The 24383-nt window shown below is 39.8% G+C and overlaps 1 protein-coding gene across 2 annotated transcripts in view; it reads left to right on the forward strand.

Annotated features, from left to right (window-relative positions):
- The window catches only part of PSPC1 (paraspeckle component 1), a 94144-nt gene that overhangs the window by 43200 nt on the left and 26561 nt on the right, over positions 1 to 24383 (forward strand). Inside the window, exons 7-9 of one of the 2 annotated variants that reach the window (XM_054975033.1) lie at positions 7224 to 7281; positions 10413 to 10594; positions 18952 to 19738. The exons of the other annotated variant lie outside the window; for it this stretch is intronic. Coding sequence (XP_054831008.1) covers positions 7224 to 7281; positions 10413 to 10594; positions 18952 to 19137 — 426 coding nt within the window. The 3' untranslated portion in view covers positions 19138 to 19738. Of the gene's footprint in view, positions 1 to 7223; positions 7282 to 10412; positions 10595 to 18951; positions 19739 to 24383 lie in introns of those variants that run through there. 2 annotated transcript variants of the gene reach the window in all.

A 24383-nucleotide genomic window follows, 5' to 3' on the forward strand; every position in this document is an offset into this window, starting at 1 on the left:
AAGCTAACATATTGGCATGGTTGAAGTCTGAGATCGAGAAAGGTATTGCAAATGCTGTTAAAGATCTTAAAGGGCAAACTGCGTCGCAAAAGGAGGCTAAACAGCCCACAGGTCCCCCAAAAGGGAAAAGACCTACTAAAACAGCCACCCCTAGCAAACCAAAAAGGAGAAAGGTGGGAAAACACAGAGACAGGGTTTCCAGCAACTCAGAAGAGTCCCAGTGGGGCTCCAGCTTATCTCATCAGTCCTCAGGTAGTGAGGAAGGGGAGCTTTCAGAGGAAGAGGAGGATGAAGTGAGCCAAATTCAAACTAGGCTTTTTCCTTCAGAAATGTTTCAGAAGTTACTAGCAAAGCTTCTGAGGACGCTAGAATTAACCGAGGTAACCACAGGGAAAGAGGAGTCAGGCCAGACTTACTCTCAAGGCCTGGAATGGGCAGTCCCCAAGATGGGTCCCAAACAAACAGGGGTACCACTTCCTGCTATGTTCCATTATGTTCTTAAAGCTGAGTGGGATAATCCAGCCAACCAAAGCTATATCAATCTGTGTTCAGTAAGTTCTATACTCTGACACCTGATGCAACCAAAAAGATTAGGCTTCCCACAGTGGATGACCCTGTTACCAGCCTGACAACAACGTCAGTCTTACCCATGGATGCAGAAGGCATGCCAAAGGACCCTTCTGACAAGAAAATAGAGCAGGCTCTGCGTAGAAACCTCGAAGCCTCAGCAGCGTCACTTAGATCCTCAGCTATAGGTTCCCTTTTCGCCAGAGCAGTGTACACCTGGGTCTTGGACCTTGTGGCTGCAGGCAGGGAGGTACCTAAGGAGATCAAAAATAAAGTTAAGAAAATGGCCTTGGCAGCAGCCTTTGCTGCGGATGCAACCCTGGATTCATTTCAGATGTCATCCAGAGTGATGGGATTCAACGTTATGGCAAGGTGAAACACGTGGCTGAGGAACTGGGACGTGGACCCCCCTGCACGAAACAAGGTGGCCTCGATACTCTTTCAGGGTACCAAACTTTTTTGGGAGGCACAAGATAAGTACCTAGTGGAAGATACAGACAAAAAAAGAGTGCTACCATCGAAGAAAAAGGATCAAAAGATTAAGAGCAGACACTCCTTTTGAGACTTCAAGAGAACCTCAAGACAAGGGGCAGACAGACCTTTGAAAAGCCGCTGGCACTCTAGACCAAGGACCGAAGGCATGTCCTTCTCCTTTAGAAAAGCTGCTCCCCAGTCAAAGGGCCAGAAGAAAGGAAACCAGACATGACTATCCGTGCAATCAGACAACAATACAAATAGGGGGACGCCTACAGGACTTTTCAGCCCAATGGAAGGAGACAATAACAGACCAGTGGGTACTGGATACAGTATCCATGAGCTATTCCTTGGAATTTGAGAAGAGACCAGCAAGACGCTTCATCCAAGTGTTCCGCAACCCGTCACAACAGAAACATCTCAAGATAAAACAAGCCATCAAACACCTTCTAAGGATAAGGGCAATAGAACCAGTGCCAACTCTTCACAGAAAACAGAGTGTATACCGATATTCTTCATTGTCCCAAAGAAGAACGGGGACGTAAGGGCCATCCTGGATCGGAAGTGGTTGAATCTCCACATAAGGCCCAGAAAGTTAGAGACCATGAGGTCCACCACGGAGGCCATTCACCGGGGGGATTTCTTGGCCTCCATAGATCTGTCAGAGGCCTATCTACACATCCCTATAAGGAAAACCCACAGGAGATACCTTTGCTTTGCCTATGACGGGAGGCTTTATCAGTACAGAGCACTTCCCTTTGGCCTGAAGTTATCACCGAGAGTTTTCACCAAGGTTCTGGTCACCCTAATAGCTGTCCTGAGCGTCCAAGGAATAGCCCTATTGCCCTATTTGGACGATATTCTGTTGAAGACCTCGTCCCTGGAACTGGCTCAGAAGGCAGTGACCCGTCAGGGACAGAGTTTTCGTGTACCTGGAGAAGCAACAGAAGATTATTGCACTGATAAGACTCATCCAATTAGAGAGGCAGGCGGAGATCATGCAACTGGTAAAACTACAGGGGATGATGGTCTCTTGCCAGGACATACTGCAATGGTCCAGGTTCCACATGCGTCCATTACAACTATTTCTGTGACCATACCAGAGGATTATATTAGACAAGGGGGACGAGAGAGGGACTTGCTGACACAAGGGAAGATGTTACATCCAAGCCCAGAGACTCTAAAATTAACAGCCTGGAGGTTGAGTGCAATCAACTTAGAGAACTGGGGTACCCAGATAAGGTGATCGCCATGATGCTAGCATCTAGGAAGGACTCCATGAATAAAAGCTACAATAAGACGTGGCAAGTGTTTGTAGGCTGGTGTAGAAAGAAAGGGAAAGATCCGCTGACCACATCTGTTAAACAAATACTGCTTTTCCTACCAGATGGACTAGATGCAGGAAAGTACTAGCACCCTGAAGAGACAGGTGGCGGCAATCTCAGCAGTTAGGGGGTCAAAGAGAGGCACGTCTCTTACTAAGCATCCGCATATTAAGATGTTCCTGAGGGGTACAATGCTAGTCAACCCCCCTCAAGTACATAGGTTTCCAACTTGGAATTTAAATTTAGTGCTCAATCCCCTCACAAAAGAACCATTTGAACCGATGGCAACTTGCCCACTGAAAGAACTGATCCTCAAGACAGTCTTCTTGGTGGGGCTGACTTCTGCAAGAAGGGTATCAGAAATTGGAGCTCTGTTGGTGAACAGAGAATGCATTTTTCATAATGACAGGGTAGTGCTAAGGTTAGATCCTGCCTTCATACCCAAAGTTAACTCTCTTTCACAGGGAAGAAGATACAGTTCTACCTTCCTTCTGTCCTAATCCTAAACATGAAAAGGAGAAGGAGTGGCACAAGTTAGATGTTAGAAGGGCCCTGAGCTTCTATATAGAGAGAACCAAGCAGATGAGGAAAGTGGAAAATATGTTTGTCTCTTTTAGGAAGAGTTCTATAGGGGGTAAAGTAACATCAGCCTCTATAAGTAGGTGGATTAGGGAATGTATCAGTTTAGCATACAAGGCCAGAAGAGTAACACTACCTACAGGGATCACGGCCCATTCCTTAAGAGGAATGGCCACATCAACTGCATATAGATCTTTTCCATCATTGGAGAAAATATGTAGAGCTGCAACATGGAAGTCTGTCCATACTTTCACGAAACATTATAGGATAGACCAGTTAGCCTCTGCGGAAGCAGCCTTTGGAAGAAGGGTTCTGCAACAAGTTCTGAATGCATAGGATCTAGAATACCTGTCCAAAGGTACACTGCTAGGGATATATCCCACTGGTTACGACTGCCCCACTCAGGACCATAGGAGAAAGGAAGCTTCACGGTAAGTGAATAAAATCTTCCGTTCCCTTTATAGTTAAAGGTTAAGAAGTTAACATTTGCACTGGTACATATTGACATCATATCAATAATGAATCTAGCAGTCCAGCATTAGTTGTATGAAGGAATTTGGCTCAGACAAATAAGCTGGATCAAATTGAGATCTTTGATTACATTCTACTGAGTTTATTATTCTTTTTGAAAAGAAGTGGCAGGAAAAGTTGCATCTTAAAAGATCAGCACCGTTCATTTGAAAAATTTCTCGTAAAATGTGTATCCCTTTTGTTTAATGTGTGATGTTGCTAACATATTCTTCCATACTACAATAATCATTCTCTTCTGTCCTTCACTATAGTCTTTCCACTATTCATCATTTCTCTTGCGCTAATAACTTTTCATCTTTAGATGTTACTGTCAACTTGTCAGCTATTCAAGCAGCTCCTTGAAATAATGTTTCTTCTGCTTGCTTCTGTACTCATAAGAAGGATTATTTCTTAACTTAAGAGGTTTCATCTTAGCCTTAGATCCAGATATCTGATATGATATGGCAGCTGTTTGATATAAACAATCAAGATTGAATAACAGAATGATGTAGGATTGTACAGAGTAGCCAAGGATCGGACACGATTAAATGGCTAGGATTGGATTGGTAGGATTGTGCTTACTGAGGAAAAATTGGTCCCAAAATTCTGAAAGTTCTGGGCTTTGTTGTTTTTGGAAAATTTAGATACTGTTACAGAAGCATTGCATGCTGTCACTGCCAGTGTGGATTGGTACCTTGCAAAATTTGATAGTGTTCAAATTAATTTAATTTAATTTATTATATTTATATTCCGCCCTCCCCGCTTTCGCAGGCTCAAATTACTTGGCATTTGTATTTACCTTGCTAGAGATTTTTGATAGCACAACGGACAAGGCAGGATATGAATTAGTCTTTGGCAGTGTAGCAAAACCATCATGCTTCTGAGCTGCCTATAAAAATAATAGTAGGTCTCAGCATGTAGCTGGTGGAGGCATTCTGTTCCCTTGTCTTATGTGACCAGCTGTTCCATCTTAGACGAGAGAAACATGGGGCTACCTTTAAAAACAATCTGACAACTTCAATTTATCCAAAATGCAGTGGCCAGACTATTGTCAAGGGTTGGTTAAAGGGTTTCGCCCCTGTGCTGAAAGATCTGTTCTGTCTACTGATTTGTGTCAGGGCACAATTTAGAGAGCTGGGTCTTACTTTTAAGGCCATTAAGACTTCGGACGAGGGTACATGAAGGACTGTCTCCTCCCATAATATCCAGCCCCCCTTAAGATCTGCCTCTCAATCAAGCCCTGCTCTCTATGCCCTTACCTTCATAAGTGAGGCAGGTGGTGACTAATGACAGGGCATCTTCTGTGGTGGCACTTTGTCTTTGGAATGCCCTGTCCCATGATGCTTGCCTGGTGCCTACTGTACTTTCTTTTAGATGCCTTTTTACTCAGGCTTTTAATGAGGTAGTTGTCTTATCGTCTTTATAATGGTCTGCTCTGTTATATGAAGAGTTTTTATGCTGCTTATGCCTAAAAGCTTATGATTTAAACGATGGGTTTTAATTGTAAGCCATTGCAGGCAGGACTCTGAAGAGACGGCCTAGAAATATTCTAAATAAAATAATGCAGTCTTGACCAGAACATTTCCAGGTAAGTGGGGTGGGGGTGGGGGATGGGGTTTAAAGGTGGGGGTGGGAGTTTAAGGGTGATGTTGGGCCTCCCCCTCCCCCGTCACTTCAGTATGCTCCGAATCTTTCTGGAGCATACCGAAGCGACTTGGAAACCGCCGCTTCGGATTTCGGGGCTTTTTCTGAAGCTTTTTCCTGCTGCGGGTAAACCTGAAGCAGGAAACCCGAATATTTTTCGGATTTCGGGGCTTTTTCTGAAGCTTTTTCCTGCTTTGGGTAAACCCGAAGCAGGAAACCCGAATATTTTTCGAGTGCACACCCCTATTCCCCAGTATGAGCATCAGTGAAAATAACGCAAACCTGCTTACTTGGAACATTGTTGAAAATCCAAAGAACAATCCCAATTTGAAATGAAGAGATAAAATAAACTATAAAATTGGATAGTTTTGTATTTTCTTATCTTGCATGCAACCCAGGGCTTAAATCCACTTCACTTTAAGTATGAATGCTGGTGGAAGGGGTTTAAATACAGTTTCTTCTTAACTCATGTGGAAGCATTGTTGAGATAAGGAAAGGCAGGTCAGGGTCTTTGAGGGTGGTGATACAGGAATAGCACAAGGTCTCTAAAGTGGGAACTGGTCGTTTTTGACAGACAGATGCTGTCTAGTTTTGATAAAGCCTTCATGCATTTTCTGTAAACGAGTATCCAGAGTTTTGTCTCCTACCTCAAATCATGGCAACCTTTCCTATAAACCACTAAATCTTTTTTGCATATGTTTATCTATCCAAGTGCCTTCTACCTACATTGCTGCTATAATACTACCCGTACTTCTGTTGTCATGGAAAAATCATCAGATCCTGTGGCACTTTACAAATTCCCATTTTCTGCTAAGTAAAAACTGATAAACTATAGTCACTAGGACATTTGGGATATTCTGCTATATTTGGCATGAAAAGAAACTTTTATTTGTATGTGTGAATTCTTCTTTACAGGTTCATGCTATATTTTTAAATACTATCAAAGAATGTATAGGTTCTTTATTTGCAGAAACAGCACTATGTTTGATGAAGAAAATACAGTACCATGTATTCTCTTGGAACAAGGAGACGTGATATTTTTGAAATGATACAGACTTGTAACGTTTCTCACTGGTCACATTGCTATTTATTTTTGTGAAGGTATATGAAAAAGCTTCAATATTTTTAAACGAATGGTTGGTACATTTAATATGGTTCTCTGCACTGATTTCTGCAGAATGTTAATATTTCTACACTTTTCTTTATGGCAGTTGGGTAGTTTTACTTTTAGCTTTATTGAATGAGTATATGTGTGTGCTACTATGTACACTGCCTTAAGTGCAAGATAGCTGGTGAGTTCTATCCTGTGTTTGGTAAATATTGCTCTCTCTTCCATGATCTCCTTTTTAGCTGTGAAGTTAACATTTGGTTACTTTAACATTTGGATACAGAATAGACAATAAGTACTTTCATGTACTCTGGAGACAATTGTTTAATTGGCTCTAGATTTTGATGAGATTACCTTAGCCTTGTTTATGCCTGTAATTATGTTTATCCAGAGCCATAGAGAGAAAATATACTATGTGAATAATGTGTGCATGGATATGTAGGATTGCTGCACTCAGTGAAAATAGATAGCGTATCCTCCCAGTCATGGCAACTGCATGTCCGAATGTCTTCATGTGCTTCTGCTTCAAGCAATGGCTCAGTGTAGAAGTAATCATAGTTTATGAGATTAAGAAATGTTATTCCTGCACTGGACCAGAATATTATCCATGCAGCTGAGCATCCCTGCATGTATAGAAGTCAGGAATGCACAAGCCTAAGGTAATTGTATGGAAGCTTCAGTTAAATATGTGGACAATTTCTAAGTACCTGAATAGATGCTACTCTGCTTATTGGATTCCTCTGGGTGCTGGATTTGGAAGGCATCAGGTCTTCTTGCTACTTTTTTTTCTTACTACGTTTCATCATTGGAAGGGTATGTGCAAACAACTAATAGGCAGAATAATATCTAAACAGGACCAAAATTACTGTTATGTTTTTTTAAAGATTATGCAATCTAGAAAATTAGTTCTATATCTTATAGTGATGACCTAACTGAAACTTGGTATTTCTTGAAAAAAATAGTAATGTTAAAGTAATAAGTGGTAGGTTGACAATGAAAATTATGTTTACTTTCAGAGAGAACAGGAAATGAGAATGGGTGATATGGGTCCTCGTGGAGCAATAAACATGGGAGGTAGGGATCCAAAGCAAAAGGCTCTTTTTGTTTTGTTTTTTAAAATTTCTTTGAGACTGTACATTTTACTTACTTCAATACACTTTCCTTTCAATTGTCTGTAAGCACAAGTGAACATAATAAATGTGGACTATGAATCTTGAAAAGCATGGATTTCTGTGTTGCTATAAATACGTGAAAGTGTTTTAGAAGAAAAGCAAGATGTAATTTATGTGTAACACGAAAAGACTTTGAATTCTAAGAGTTTTAATCTTTGATTTGCCAAGTTTTTTGTATGTTGCTGTTTATTAGAATCGGTCCTAATTCTGGGGTATAATTGAACACAATGTAAAATTTCATACTTTTAAATTTATTTTTATTTTATCGTATTTGTATTCCGCCCTCCCTGCGAGCAGGCTCAGGGCGGATAAGCACCTTAAATAATTGGTCTTTTGCCAGTCTTTCAAAAAAATTTCGTTTGACTGGACCAGATGTGCCTTCAGAACACCTTAATAGCAAAGACTGCATGCTTTGAGTGTAGTTAGTGCTGCTTGTTTGCAAATGTGAAATCTACTATCAACTTGTGCGGATATAACTTTCCACAACAGTTATACATGGCTTACCAAGTGTGTGTGGATTATACAACTCTTCTCACTTGAAACACCTCTTCCTCCCTTAGGTTTGATTTGTCATTTTCTTATAATAAGTTCAGATTTTACTATAGAATATTTGAATTCATTCAGGTATTAATGATTTATCAGTTGAATAAAAAACCCTATCTCAGTTTTACAGAACACTTGAAAGTGAAGTCACTTTACTTGAACAGTGAGGAGCGAGGAGATGACATACCAGCAAATCTTGATGAATTCTGTTTTACCAAATTAGATGCTTTCAAAAGATGGTGTAGTTAACTCATCTTTTAATTGCTGCAAGAGATTATACTACAGTGGGTGGGTGGATAAATAGATAGGAGCATGGTAACAGCATGGAAGTTTGAAGAGAGGGATGGTGGAAATCCATGTCTACAGCCTGTCTGTAAGGGTGAAATAGAGACATTGCCTTCCTGCTCTATCCCGCTGGCTTTGCTTTTTTGACATTCAAACACCTTACTGCCCAAGAAGCTTGAAAGAAGTACAAGATCTCTTCCATTAGGAAAAGTGTTGGTAGATTCAGTTAAGCAGTCTAGGTAAATAAGAGAGGCTTTGTACAAGCTGGTACTAGAATCCTTTCTTAACTCATACACATGTCCAAGTGTTCAGTTATACAGATAACTGAACACTTGGGCATGTGTATGAGTTAAAAAAAATCATTATTTAAATCAGTTAAGTAACAATGTGTAAGCACCTTCAATTGGCTCTAGCAAAGGATTTCTTCAAGCAGGAGGAGGCAGTTTTTGCTTATTATTCCCTCCTGCTATTTCTGGTGGTCCCCAGTACCAGTACTCTTGAGGGGCATTTTGGCCTGCAGCAGGAGGCGGGAGATGTCATGAACAGAAATAGTTTTCATTCATGAAGTTACTGGTGGATCCTAGCCCATATTTCACTTCATATTATGAGAGTCATTTTTAAAGCATTGTAATGATAAAGTTTTGTTTGGTTTTTCTGCCCCCTTCCTGATATATTTGAACTTTGCAGATTCTTGTTCATAACACTTAATAGACTTTGCATTGATAAAAATGACTGTATTTGAAGTACTGTAAAATGGTAGCTGATGATGATCATTATAGGTGAATGGATAGATGTCTAAACTCAAACACATTAAAAAGCAACATTCCTGTATTTCTCGGCTTTGACATAGTTCAAATTCTTAATTGGGAGGGAGCAAAGTAGATTATGGGGGCTGGCATGTTTTTTATCCAGATATAAAGCAAAGGGCTGTGTGTGGTGGTATCCAGTGTTTACCTCAAAAAAGGAATGTGGATGAAGGAGTCTGCATCCTTTTTCACCTTAGTGCCTTACACTTAATCACACCAAGGGAACCTGATAACTCCTTTCTTGAGGTAAAAACCAAATCCCTTCCTCCATATGTGAACAAGCGCAGCTGCTAAAATTGTGTCTAGATCAGCCCTAAAAGTGAAGAATTTACATTTCTTAATTACAAGGTAAACGGTGTTACAATAGTGTAAGAACACTTTTGTTCTTTTCTGTTGTAAGGTGTCATATATGTCCAATATGTTGCTCAAATGGCACATGCCCTAAGGATGACTATTGGTAACAAGTTAGTTAGAAGTTAATAACTACATATCAATGAATAACTTTATTGTACAAGACTTTACTTTATCATAGAAGAGGTATACTTGAATATTGTATAAATATGTAATATCATTATACGTTTTTAGATTTTCGTTTGACAGCCAAGTTGTCATACTAGTAAACTGAAAATTTGCTTACATCTTGAATATAAATGCCACTGACTTCTTTCATCTGCTTTTTTTTACCTACGTGCATTTGATATTTTATTGAAAACTGAGTAATTTAGTTGATTTAATCTTAAGTCATTCTAAATGACTTCAAAGTGCCTATTTCAACTTTCACATTTTAAAACTGTACCGAACTGAGCAGCAGCTTCAAATTAAGGCCCAATCCTGAGATGATGCAGAGAGACTGTTCCTGACTTTTGGTACCATGTCACACGACACAAATGCTAAGTCATACATAAATGCCATGGGTCTCTGGATTGGGACATATTAAAAAGTTATTGCACACAATAACTGACACGGTTATGATAGTAATCTGTGCAAATCAGTAAACTTACAGATAATCAGTTGAATTCAAACAGCTTTTCTTCTGGTGCAAAAGGTAGGAGGGGGTCCCTTTTAATGACAAGAAAAAGCTGTGGTGGTGGGGGGTTATGGGACATGCATGGACAAAAGTCATGTGGGACAAGAGCTGTAGTAAAAAAGGGAATTGGGTGACATTGAGTAAAAAAGCTTGCTGTATCCAAACCTTTATGAAGCTCTCAATTTCATTTTAACAGTGACTTTCAGTACTTAATGTCTGCTTAGGCAGAGAATGGAGGTAAATGTACAGTCTCAAAGAATAAAAAACAATTTGTTTCGCAAAATGAATGTTTTATATAGTTCTATTTGTTGTACATTTTTAATTGTGAAAAAATCAGCTAGGACAGCTCTAAGTGTAGACTGTTTTGCATAGATGCCTTTAGCCCAGCACCTGCTGGAAACCAAGGTCCTCCTCCTCCTCCTCCTCCAATGATGGGTATGAATATGAACAACAGAGGAACAATGCCGGGCCCTGCAATGGGTCCTGGTCCTTCCTTGGGGCCAGAAGGATCTGCAAACATTGGGACACCAATGATGCCAGATAACGGAGCTGTGGTAATGTATCATAAAATTTTAATTTTGTTTTTGGTTCACCATGACACATCTCTTGGAGCAAGGATAACTTCACACTGATAGTTTAGGAATAGTACCTTGGGGTTAATACCTTTGATATTTTAGAGTAAACACAATTGCGAAGCATGTTACAGTCTTGCTGATATTTCTGCTGAAAATATAAGTTGTGTCTTGCATTATTTTTGACAATGCAGTATGATCTAAGTGCTAGAGAGATGTTACTCGAAAAATGCTTCTGCTTGACCAGTTACAAGTGAACTTTGATTTAAAGCATGTATTCACTGAATTCTAATGCCCCAAAAGCTATTTTCCCTTGCAGCAAAATGGCAGAGTAGGATATGTTCCACTGAAAAATATTTGAAAGAAAGTAATTATTTTGGTGCATGTATATAAGGGTTGCTAAAGTTTTATAAAGTTGCACGTATGATTTTGAGACTATTTCAGTCGTGTTTATTGAAATTATAGTGTGAAGATATCTTTGGATAAATGAATGTTTAAACAAGTTCCTTAGCATGATGCTTTGTATATCAGCAAGGGCATGATTATGAAGCCATTTGTGAGACTGAATTCAGGGAAGCAGCTGCTTTGCAAGCCTAATTCCATAGGCTGTAACCGAGACTTTTTGTCAACTGAAATTCAGATATGCATTTTGAACTGCATTGTCTTAGCTCTGGTAATGCTACCTTTCAACTTACTCCTTAAATTCCAATTTTTTTTCTATGCCCTGGGAGGAACGATATATGCAGATGGAACTTGATTTGTTGTTGTTTTTGTTATTTTCCATTTATGAAGAGACATGTCTGATTTGTCTCTGTGGTTATGGGAACAGTTACAGCAAAAAACAACAAACCAAGCCCCAACAGTGCATGTGTTTCTCCAGTATTTGTACATATGTACCACTTCTTTGAATCCTGGCTTACTTTTTAAAATGTGTTTTTTAAGCATATACTGTTGGAGGGGTGCTGTATCTTACTGGGACATTTTTATAAGAGACAAATAGCCAGGATGTATGTCCATTGTAGTCTGATCACATTATTGAAATAGGAAGCTGGATTTCCCCCCACCCTTTTCTGCATAGGGTCCTTGAGAAATTGGGCTTTATAACATGGTAGATTAAAAGGAAACTGACACCTCACATGTTGAAGAAGATGGATGCTTGGGATGCATTAAATCTATTCTAGCATGAAAACCAGAAGGCTTCTTTCAAATTTCAGGATTTACACCAGTTTTCACAAGAGCCATGCTAATTTCTCAAATAGTTGCATTTTTCTTTATAACAAGATGGCATGTGGATTGTTTACTGCTGGTAATTCTGCAGGGCGGACTCTTTCACTAAAAGGGCTGTTAGTGTAGCATCTGTTCCTTGAGATTGAAGTGTTTACTTACTAAGGAAGAAAAAAAAGGATTTCAACTATGCATTCTAAACTATTGAATTGACATAGCACATAAATCCATTAGAATATACCCTCATAAATTAATCATGGAAAACAGCTGCACCAGTATGTGTGACTTTGCATAAAAGTCATATGCAGTGAACGCAAGAATATAAGAGTTTGTCTTTGTTCTTCTGTGCAGCCCTGCATTGGGACTGTGCCTGCATAGGCCTGCCTTGGAAAAGATTTTTAGCTCTAAGACTAGTGAGGGGGCGTCTCTGCCCATCTGCCTGGCTTTTTCCCATCTGGCTGTTGCACAGGAATGCGGAGCACCCCCTCATCCCTCAGTTCTCTGTTCGCCACTGGTGAGAGAGGTCTTTCCAGTCTGTCACTTCACTTGACTTACCTCCTTGATAGTACTTTATAGTTAATAGTTTGATAGTTTTAAATAGTTCATAGTTGTTCATAGAGTTATAGTTGATAGTTTTTTGATAATTGATAGTTGTTAGTTGTTAGTTAATAGCTAGTTGTTAGTTAATAGCTAACCACGATGCTGAAATCGTGGCACAGAAGGCTTTGTTCAAAAAGTGCTCCAAATGTAATACAAAAATGCCGCACACAGACAAGCACAATTTATGCTTACTCTGCCTGGGCGAGTACCACAATATTGCTGCTTGCTACCACTGTCAGACGTTTACTCCTAAGGCACGCAGTGATCGGGCTTCCTGTCCTTAAAAGCAGCCCTGTAGGAAATGGTCGTGTCGGGATCTTCTAAGCAGCAAAACCATCCGCTGAGCCAGACCCGACCACCAGTTCTGAGCCCCCAGTTCCAAAGACGGGCAACAAGATCTCTCTAAACAACAATTGACTCCACCAACTACCTTGGAACCTACAGCCAAAGAAACCAATGCTAATTCAAATTGGAGAGCGGGATCCTCAAAACGCCGTTCTCTGGAATCGATGAAGTTGGAATGAGCATCTTTAGAGCTGGTTCCAAAGAAAGCCAAATCAAAGACAAAGCATTTAAATAGGCCTGCCTCTACTTCTTCTCATAAGGAAAGACATTGCTCAGCATCATTGATTCCCTCTCTCATTATTGAGGAGGAGATACTTCACCTGCCTCCTACTCCATCCCCCCCCCCCCATGCATACCTGCTCTTCAGCAGGAAGAGGAAGGGAGGAGTGCTGGTGAGGATATGGATCAAGCATTTTCTGCAGCCCCCGTTTTGAGCCCTCTACAAATTCATCTGAAAGTCTCGGTTCCACTGCCACTGGTTCTGACAACTGGGTTTGCATCGCAGCCGCTTGCAACTCAGCAACACGCCCCATTTTCATGGACTTTTCTCGGTTCTGACAACCTCTAATCCTTTGATTCCAGCATGGCCATATACACCTTCTTATCAAGCACCAGCTCCGAACTGGCAGGAATTTATGTCTTGGCTACAATCAGCTCCACTAATACCCTCATCTGCACCACCTGCTCCAGTGCAGCAACCACCATCCAAAGCCCCAGGCACAACTCGGCATCAGATGAGGACAGAGAGACTATCTCTCAGTCTGACAATTTCTGAACTAGCCTCTGACCCTTCACCTGAGGAGGTAGTGGGAGACTCCACTTCAGCCTCACCCATGGAAGATTACCGACTTTTTTCTGAGCAAATGCTCAGAATGGCTAGAGCATTGGAACTGGATGTCTCTTCTTCCACGCCTAAATTTAAAAGTAAGGTGCTTCAAGCCCTCTATTCTGATACTACATCATCGGTTGCCTTCCCAGCAGTGGAGGACTTACTCGACATAGTCCATGGAGTATGTGAGAAGCTGTCCTCCACCCTAGCTACATCACGCAAGGTGGAAAGTTATTACAAATTAAAGTAGCAAGACTGTGCATTTCTTTTCAGTCACCCTCAACAATCTTCATTGGTCATGGAGGAAGTTTAGCCAAAGCATAAATATGGGTCCCACTGTTCACTGAGTGATAAAGATGGCCGTAAACTGGATTCATTGGGGAGAAAGATATACTCATCTGTGGCCCTGAACTTTAGGATTGCAATTACCAAGCCATTATGGGATCATACATCTTGTTCCTCTGGGAACGACTTTCAGTGTACATAACGAGTCAACCTGTGGACAAAAAATCTCTTGTTCATGCGCTATTGGGTGAAGCTCCCAGGTTGGCTAAACAGCAAATGACTGCAGCAAAACACAAAGTCGATTGTGCTGCAAAAACCATAGCCTCATCCGTACTGCATAGACATTCCTGGTTACGATCGACTGCTTTACCTCCTGATAAATGCAGTAAGATTGAGGACTTCCCATTTGAAAGTACATAGCTGTTTTCTGAAAAGACATATGATTCCCTCACATTAATGAAAAACAACAAACAGCACGTTCCCTGGGAGTTACTGCTCCCCATCAGCAATACCAACAGCAGCACTATAAATACTGCTCCCAGGGACGTTGACAGTACCAACAACAGAACCCAAGGTATGGTTACCAGCCTTATCAGATGTACCAATCCCACAAATGGTATCCCTCCTATCACTGCAATTCTGGAAGATGATCCAGCAGACCAAGAATCAAGCAGAACCAGCCACAGTCTCCAAAACAACCCGAAGTCAAAAAGTCAAAAACCTGTTTTCTGACTGACCACCATATCTAATGTGCAACACTGTTCCTTTCTGGACAGACTAGCACCATTTGCATCCCAATGGGAATTGGTCGTAAATGATTCACGAGTTCTTCCCATTGTTAAAAATGGCTACTGTTTGCATTCTGTTGAGATATCCCTACAGGGAAATCTGTAGCATCTCCCTCTCAAGAACTACACCTAGCCATCTCTGAGGTGCTAGAAAAAGGGGCAATACAAAGGGTTTCCCCAGATGATTCCAAGTTTAGTTTTTACTCCAACTACTTCACTGTAGATAAAAAGGAGGTGGAGTCAGAACTGTTATTGATTTATGCCATCTAAATACTTTCATTAAAGTTGAAAAATTTCCCATATTGACTATTTAATGCCATTCAATTCTTAGAAGTTAATTCTTGGTTTGCAGTCCTAGTTTTGAAGGACACATACTTCCATATTGCCATACACCATGCACACAGAAAATACTTACCCTTCTGTTATGAAGGAGAAACTTTTCAATACACTGCTCTACCCTTTGGGCTATCTTCGGCCCCACCTGCATTCACAAAATGCCTGGCTGTGGTAGTAGCATTCCTCAGATCCAAAGACTACATTATTTACCCTTACCTGGATGACTGGCTCTCTCCAATCAGTGATGCACAATTTTGAGACCAAACAATTTCAACCTGCCAAATCTATTCAAAAATTACTGGGACTTACGGCTTCTTCCACTTGTGTGGTTCCCTTTGCACGTCTTCTTATGAGACCATTGCAAAACTGATTTATTAGGAAGTTTGACCCAATTATGGAACCACAATCTAAGTGCTTGTCGATCCCCAGATCTGTTATCAGATCACTACAATGGTGGACCAACCAGGATAACTTAGGTAGGGGTACACCCTTCGGTATCCACCCACCTGAGGTTAGGCTAACCACTGATGCCTCCCTGATAGGCTAGGGAGCCCATTTTCAGGAATTCTCGATACAGAACACATGGTCAGTAGCAGAATCCAAACTACACATAAGCGTTTTGGAATTGCTGGCCATACGTTACTCACCTCTTTTGTAGGAATGTTACACAGCAAGAGAGGTCAGGTGCAGACAGACAATACCCACCACACTCTTATTACCTCAACAAACAGGGGGAACAGCTTCTTTTACTCTCTACAAGGAAGCCACATGACTTTGGCTATGGGCTATCCCCAACAACACCTTCCCTCAGGCAATACACATTGCTGGCAAGTCAAACAACAGGGCAGACACTTTGAGCAGGCTTTTCAGGCTGCACCACAAGTGGTTGATCAACAACAGGTATATCCATCCAATCTTTGAGAAGTGGGGATTTCCAGAGATCAACCTTTTCACCACTTCAGAGAATACCAAGGCCGAGATGTTCTGCTCTCAGGTGGGATCAGATCACCACTCCATGGGGGATATGTTCCAGATACCGTGGGACAAGGGACTGTTCTATGTTTTCCTACCAGTACCCTTACTACCCCAAGACTTGTGCAGAATCAAACATTACCACACACATTGTATCCTCATTGCACCTTTATGGCCCCACAGGGATTGGTTCCTCTCCTCTGGGAGATGACCAAAGATCAATTCCTTTGACTACCAGTGGTCCCAGACCTACTGTTGGGGGCCAAATTATGCACCATCATGTCACCACCCTTAGCCTTACAGCCTGTCTACTGTTCCCAAAACCCCTGCTTTTTCAAGAAAGGTAACTCAGATTCTTCTAAATGCTAAGAAGCCCTCTACCAGGGTATCTTTTCAATTCAAATGGAATAACTTTCACGAAGTGGGTGCTGGACAGAGGACAATTCCCTTTCACTTGCCCCATACATACGGTATTTGATTACTTCCTCTCCATTACATAGAGGCCTAACAGCATCATCAATTAAGGTTCATCTTGCTGCTATTTCAGTATTCCACGAACCAGTGGATGGCAAGACCTTATTTTCCCACCACATATCCAAGCAGTTCCTAAAGGGAGCTCCTCACATCTTTCCACCTAGGATGATCCCAGTCCTGTAATGGAGCCATTCTCTAGTCTTGGTTCAATTAATATTGCCACCATTTGAACCCTTAACTCATTGCACTTTAGCACTTCTGTCGTGGAAGATGGCCTTGCTAGTAGCTATCACCTCACTGAAGAGAGTTGGGGAATTAGATGCCCTAAGAGTAGACCCTCCATTTCTACAATTCTTCTCACAGAAGGTCATATTACATCCCAGTCTCCAGTTTATACCAAAAATAGTCTCAAACTTCCACCTGAACCAGAAGTTGTCATTACCTGTCTTTTTTCCAAACCCCACATGAGACGCAGAACGTATACCGCACACCTTAGATATAAAAAGGGCTTTATTATATTACCTTCACAGAACAAGACCATTTAGAAGGTCAAAGTCCCTTTTCATATGTTGTGCTGACCCAAGGGGGTCTCTAATCAGTCTCTTTCCAGGTGGATAGTGGTAGCCATTAGAAAATGCTATTTTACAGCAAAGACTCTTGTTCTAGGACAATCAAGGCTCACTCAACACAGACTCAGTCATCCTCAGCAGCCGTCCTCCGGGGCACATCCCTCCAAGACATCTGCCAAGCTGCCATGTGGTCATCCACTGACATGTTCAGCAAATATTATGCGATCAACACAAATTCCAGATAAGACACAGCTGTGGGAAATGCAGTGGTTCAATCCTTGTTCACTTACATACTTCTCACACTCGCTCCCATTGGTGAGTAGCTTGTTATACTCCCAATGTGTGGCTGCATAGAAGAACTAAGACGAAAACAGTGTTGCACTTACCTGTAACTGTTGTTCGTTGAGTTTTCTGTGCAGGCGCACGTTTCCTCCCTCCCACTCTGCTGTGAGGATATATATCTATAAAAAGAGGAACATTGAATTCATCCTCTTGTGGTCTAGGAGAACTGAGGAATGAGGGGGCACTCCGCGTTCCTACACAATGGCCGAGCAGGAAAAAGCTAGGTATGAGCAGGCAGGCAGAGATTCCCTCTCAGAAGTCATAGAGCTAAAAAATCTCTCTCCGAGGCAGGCCTGCACAGGCCCAGTCCCTATGTGTGTCTGCACAGAAAGAACTTGACGAACAACAGTTACAGGTAAGTGCAACACTGTTTTCTGTTGGATCAGACCAAATATTCATCTAGTCTTGCACCCCTCTTTCTATAGTAGTTACCTGATTGTCTCTAGAAAGTCTACAAACAGCATGGGACCCAAGGCTTTTCCCTATTGTTTTCTGAACATGGAGAATTCATTTAGTCATAATGTCTATTAGCTATTGATAAACTATCTTCTAGGAGTTTGCTTAGTTGCTTACTTGTAATAACATAATGAACACACAGAGTAACATTCAGAATAGAAACGTGTAAAAATTAAGTATTTAAAGCAAATTTAAAAACATTATTTTGGTACTTGGTCTTTCTAATTTTTGTAGCTGTTTAAACTGCTGTCCTATCTGATGCACAGTAGATCTCAGGAAAACTAAGCTGTATGCATTCTACTGTTTGAAAACACATTGATGAAGTTAAATCAGATTTTCAGAATTATGCAGTATTTAATTAATGGCCTATTTTCAAAAGGAAAGATGAAAATTGAATTTGGCTATTTACCAGATTAAACTATGCCATCATGCTGGTGGAATGGCACTTTTAGATCCAAGTCATAATTTAAAAGTTACTTTTTTAAATAAATGGATCTCAGTTTAGATAATCCTTAGTCATCTTTAGATTGGCAGTTAATATTATTAAAGAAAAGTTGTCAGAGTGCAAAATTTGGAGGTTGAATTCTCAGGTAAAAATGGCATCTAGATTATATAAATTTGCAGTACTGTAAAACTGGTTTCATCTTTCTTTAGTATGCTATCCTAAGCTCTGCTTACTTGTACTGATTTAATAGGCTTTCCGGAACTTGGTTATTTTTTTTTATTGAAAAATTAATATATTAAGTAACTGGTATTATTTCTTTACACTACAATTTGGTTTTCTACAGGAGAGCTAAAATTCAAAATACTAACTATGCTTCTATACCGCTCTTCCTTTAGAGTGAGTGGGTTAGAACAACTTTAATGATACATTGCTTTACTTAGATTTATTTGCTTTTATCTTAATACACTGGTGGACACAACCTTAGTTGATTTACTTTTTCAGCTTACTTTTAAAGTAATGACTAACTTAATTGCTCCTTTCTTCCTTCTATGTGTCATCTGACTCTGCTGGACTATCTACTGAACTTCATGGAAACACCACTTTTTTTGTCTGTTTTTATGCCATTTTCAAATGCTGGCTCGTTCCAAATGGACTTAATATGGTTTCTGTGTTAGCATACTGAGAGATTCCCTCCAGGAGGCCCTCCACAAATGGGTTCACCTATGGTTAATAGGACAGGCTCGGAAACTCCTCAGCCGTCTATGGGTGGTGTAGGTGCCGTCAATAGCGGACCCGGTGGCTTTGGTAGAGGAAACCCAGGGGGCAGCTTTGAAGGACCTAACAAGCGTCGCAGATACTGAAATTTTCATTCCTTACTCTTGAGAAAAAAAATCAGTGATTATCTGGTGTTTATGCCTTTATAATTTTAGTGATTATCTGAAATGGTTTTATTGTCATTGTAGTCATTAAAACATTTTTTGATAAGAGTTAGACATTTTTGTATTCAGTCATAGGCTTTAGTGTAGAACAGAAATGATGTGCTTCACTTTGTATGTTAGATGTTTGTGACCAGCAGAATATAATGTGACCATGCTGTGAAACTTGGGTGGTTCCAAGCTTACAATAAAATAGAAAACAAATCAGTTGAAACACTTTTGAAGCATTGTTATGAATACTGTCTTTAATTTTAATTGTAAGCATACATCTTATTTTTTCCCTCCCTTTATAATACCTACTTTCTCAAAATAAAATGCTTTATCCATTGTAACTTGTATGCACATGAAGATTCAGCTTGCAGTACAAAGTAGAACAAATGTTCAGGCTAATTGCAAGTAGAGAACATTTTAGATCTGTAAAGAAATGTTGCTTCTCACCAATATGTACAAACTTAGTTGCAATGGGATTGTCATCAGAATGTATTGTGTTTAACTTTCAAATAAACACTTTGTGTTTTGAAACATTTCTAAGTAGTAAATATTCACCTGTGGTTTTGCAGTCATAGATGGTAATAAACTTTTTGCAAGAAAACGCCAGACTTAACAGTGAAGTCTCGTAGATGAGTGTTTGTGTTTTAAAATGATCAATTCTACTTACATTTACGGACCTCATAGGATTGGTTTTGCCTTTCTGTAGGATTCATCGTGTGTGTGAGAGGCAGTATTTCTCGAGTCACTTTCTTCAGAAATCTGTCTCAATACTATTACTGCTGTGGTTTATATTTTGTTCTCACAGAAAAATAAATGGACTTTCATGTATAGGAAACCGGCGTGGTAGAGATATATATGTATGATTCCTCTTCATAGTCTTTGTGCTAGTATACATGGGTTCTGTGCCTGTGCAGAGTACATTGTAATCATCTTGTAAATGGTTTCTCATACATGTGAATATTGGGGTATGAACGTTAAAAATGATGTGATGTGCACCTTTTCATACAGGCAACCATAATAATTTTGGCATTACATGGAAGAGCTGTTACCTGAATGCAGAAAAATTGTATAATACCCAAACTGAAAAGTGTATACTTTTTCTACCTGTATTAAATTGACAAGAATGTTCATTTAAGCAACTGGAAGAGAGATCTTTCTACTTCTGATCCATTTACTTATCAAGGTGAGATAGTGACTTACCACCAGGAGATCATACTTTTGTCAGTGTTAACTGTTGAAATACTACCTTCATATAAACATAGAAGTGGCGCCAGATAACACTATTCAGGAGCATTTCAGTTTGTTTGCTGGAAAAGTCTATTATTAATAACTTTTTCTCAATACTACTAAGGTACCTACTGTCATTAAAGGTCTGTTATAGGCAAACTTCCTGTAATTTTTGAAATGTTTCTTTTGTTTGAATGTTCACTAGATTACCCGTGTATTTTTTATTTTTAAATGAGCAAAAATGTTCTTTCTCGCAGAGAACATTTTGTGCACAGATAGCTTGTGCACAGATAACTTGTCCCAGATAGCAGATTCCCACATTACATGATAGAAGAGAAATATACTAGTTATTTAAATTGACTGCAGATTGCTTCCTCATGCTCTCATTTATTATTACACTTTCTAGACAGGGAAAGTAGGAGTAATGTAACATTCAGAGTCATAAAAGAGAAAAACATGTTTGATCCTTCAAGAAATAAAGGTATGCAAGGTGATTATTTTTACTACTGTCTCAAGTATAGTTATAGAATAATCTATATTTCTGTTGCCCTACAATTTTGTCTTACTCTTTAAAATTTAAATTCCGATATGGAATGTGGGATTTTACAATATTGGTGGTCTTAATGTGAAGTTAGATTTAATTGAGGAAGTGGAACATTTTTGTTCACCATAACAGAAGAATTTGATACAGGAGGCACATTCATAGCGAGTTTTGAAAATATCAGTCAGTGAACAAATACTATCCACATAATAGAGTGGATGCAATCTACTTTGGTATTCCTACCTTTTTGCACAACACACACTTCTTGGTCAAACATCAGGATTTTTCAAGAGTATAGGCTTTTTAGAGTCAAAGCTCCCTTCTTCAGATGAGCCCTTGATCCCTTGATCTAAACTCCTGCTGTTCTACTGCAGACCAACATGGCTCCTTACCTGAAACTTTGTCATACATCTAATGAACTTCCAAGGATTGACTTGCAATCATTTTTGTTCTTTATTTATATCGTTTATAGTCCCACCCTTCTCATTGAGACTCAAGGCAGATTACACAGTGAGTTAAGTAAGGTAAAAGTAGTCCTCTGTGCAAGCACTGAGTCATTACTTACGTCACATCATGACGTTTTCTTGGCAGACTTTTTGTTATGGGGTGGTTTGCCATTGCCTTCCCCAGTCATCTACACTTTACCCCCAGAAAACTGGATACTAATTTTACCGACCTCAGAAGGATGGAAGGCTGAGTCAAGGTGAACCCAGCTTCCGCCAGGATTGAACTCAGGTCATGAGCAGAGCTTGGGACTCCAGCTTACCGCTCTGCACCATGGGGCTCTTTCCGCACAGTGAGTTAGTACAGTCTATTTCTATGGATTAACTGGTCTTGAGTAAAATACACTCACAAGAACATAATGTAGATAGATTGCAGGTTTATATCAGATTGCATAGTTATTTTATGATATCCAGGATTCACAGAAAATTCTAGATGTAATCTGATCAACCAAGGAAGAATAAATTTTTGTAAATACAGACAGTGGCTGCTAAACAATTAAAAGTCTAATTCATGATTAAAGAGTTTTTCATCCAAATGTACGCATCTCTTTCAGAAGGCATGGTTGAATTAAAACTGATGCTGTGTTGTGAGGCTAAACTGATCAATTTTTTTCTGAGAATATTCACATTGTCATGAAAAACCTTAGTCTTGACCTCAGAAATGCTCACAGTTTAAACCCCAGAAATGAGTTTAAACTCATGTACGTATTTGGTGAGTTGCAGAAAATGCTACGGTTCTGGGGAAGATGAATAATCATGGTATGATACACTGAGCAAGTTTCAAAAATGTGTTGGCAGTTTTCACTCTAATATATTTTGAATGCTTCTTAGCTTCCGTATATTCTACAACCCCATTTCTTTGCCAACCCACAAACTAATATTCCATCTCATAATATGTTTCAAAAGAGGAAAGCCAAACCTTTCTGAAAGTACATAGAATTATGTATACATGTTTACATGTGGTAACATAAGGAAATGGCATAATTGAGAGAGTTTACTGGATAGTAGAGCTAATTCATTTTTGTATAAAGCAGTTGGGAAGCAATATAAACTTAATTACACTCACAAGTATCTGATTAAGGCTCCCTTATAAAGCTACATCTCTTATAATCTGGTTGTATAGGGGGTTTTTTTCAGAGGAGAAATACACTAAAGATTATTTATAGGTCCAGATGTAGGTTTTGGGGTTGCATGTTTCAGGGTGATTTGGTTCTGCCTACAGGACATGAGTGGAGGGCATAACAGAATTACCCATCTCTAGAAGCTAGGACCACATGAAGTTTTAAATATACTGCCCAGGCAATTGTAAGAGCATCCCAGATGATTAACTCTGTGGTCCTTTGTATGTTTTGTGGTTTGAACCTGTCTGGAGTTTGTTTCCAAGAAAAAACATACAGGATATTTATAGGCAGAGAACTGAATTGGTTTCCCCCCCCCCAACTCATGCCTAAAAGCATATTAATGAATTCCTTGAAAACCTTTATCTCCAAGGCTCAGAACACACAGACTCTCTGAAATCTTAAGATATGTAAATTTCCACCCCTCATTTGTCCCAGATCACCAGTTACTTACCACAAATATGGGCTGCCATAAAAGTTGCACTTGAGAATTAATTGGGTTTTGTTTGGTGCTTTTAGTATGTGCTGTGGTTGATTATTCTAAAGTGGATCTTTATTTAACTTTAAGAAAGGAGGCAGTGTCTAGGATCTGAAGTTTAGTGGCCTTTATAGGTCACAGTCAGCATCTTCTGCTGTCCAGCTACTAGTACCCTTTAGTCAAATGTTGGTTCATCTGTTTTGGATTGGTTTGTGACCATATCAAGAAATGTGAACATCAAGTGCAGTTTGCTAACTGCAACATCTAATATAGACCAATATTGAAATGACACAAACATTACTTAACATTTGCACATCTTGAAATATATAGTGTTCAACCAACTGTGGACCAGGAGCGACACCATAACAGTCTTCTCCCATCTTGAGAAACCTACCAAAATTGAATAAAGGTGTGTTAAAACTATTGACCACTTTTACTTAGAAGCCACGAGACTTCACGTGTTCTTCATATAGAAGTGACTGTATTGTTGTGGGAAGACCACTTACAGTCTGTCTAATGGGTCTTCAAGAAAGTATATTTGTTCTTTGGCTACTTTAGTTGATCTCATACCATTTATGCTTCGAGCGTTTTTAAAATGGAAAGTTGTTCAATAAATTAAGCATGTGTATACTGTGTATCTTCAGAAGCTTTACTGCTAGGATATGACAATTATATTATAGAGCTTGATGGTCCTTAAGGCAGTTGGAATGTTTCAGCCCTTGGAAGAGTGACCCTATCAATACAGAAGTTGGGATGTCTCTGGTCTACATAAGATTTTCACAGTTGTGGTAAGAGTGTGGAATCTCTTAGAGGTAAAATGAAGAAAACTGCATAGTAATTGAACCATGGAAAGTTCAAACTCCTGTGGCACAAATGATGGCTTTGCACCATTGCACCTAAAGCTGGACCCTCTGAATAGCACAAAGTAGTCTTATTCACTGAATAATTACTTCTGTACAGCCTGTTAAGTGGAGGAAAAGCAAGTACTGGAGAAGCAATGCCATTGTTGATTTGGTATTTGGAATACTTGGACTGATCCTGTTAAAGCAGAATTGGGACATTCATATACATAGTTCCATGAGGTTCAGTTGCAAATCAGCACTCTACTGGTTTGAATCCCACTACTGCCATGAGCTCAGTAGGTGGCCTTGGGAAAGCCACTCTCAGCCCCAGCTTCCCAGCTATATCGTGGGGATAATAACAACACTTAATTTGTTTATCACTGTGGGTGAGGCACTAATTTGTCTAGAAGCATGGTGTATAACTGCAGTTATTATTATTATTAAAGATATAGCTGCAGCTTTTTGGTAGTG

The sequence above is a fragment of the Eublepharis macularius genome, chromosome 3 (assembly GCF_028583425.1).
Source record: "Eublepharis macularius isolate TG4126 chromosome 3, MPM_Emac_v1.0, whole genome shotgun sequence".
NCBI lineage: Eukaryota > Metazoa > Chordata > Lepidosauria > Squamata > Eublepharidae > Eublepharis > Eublepharis macularius.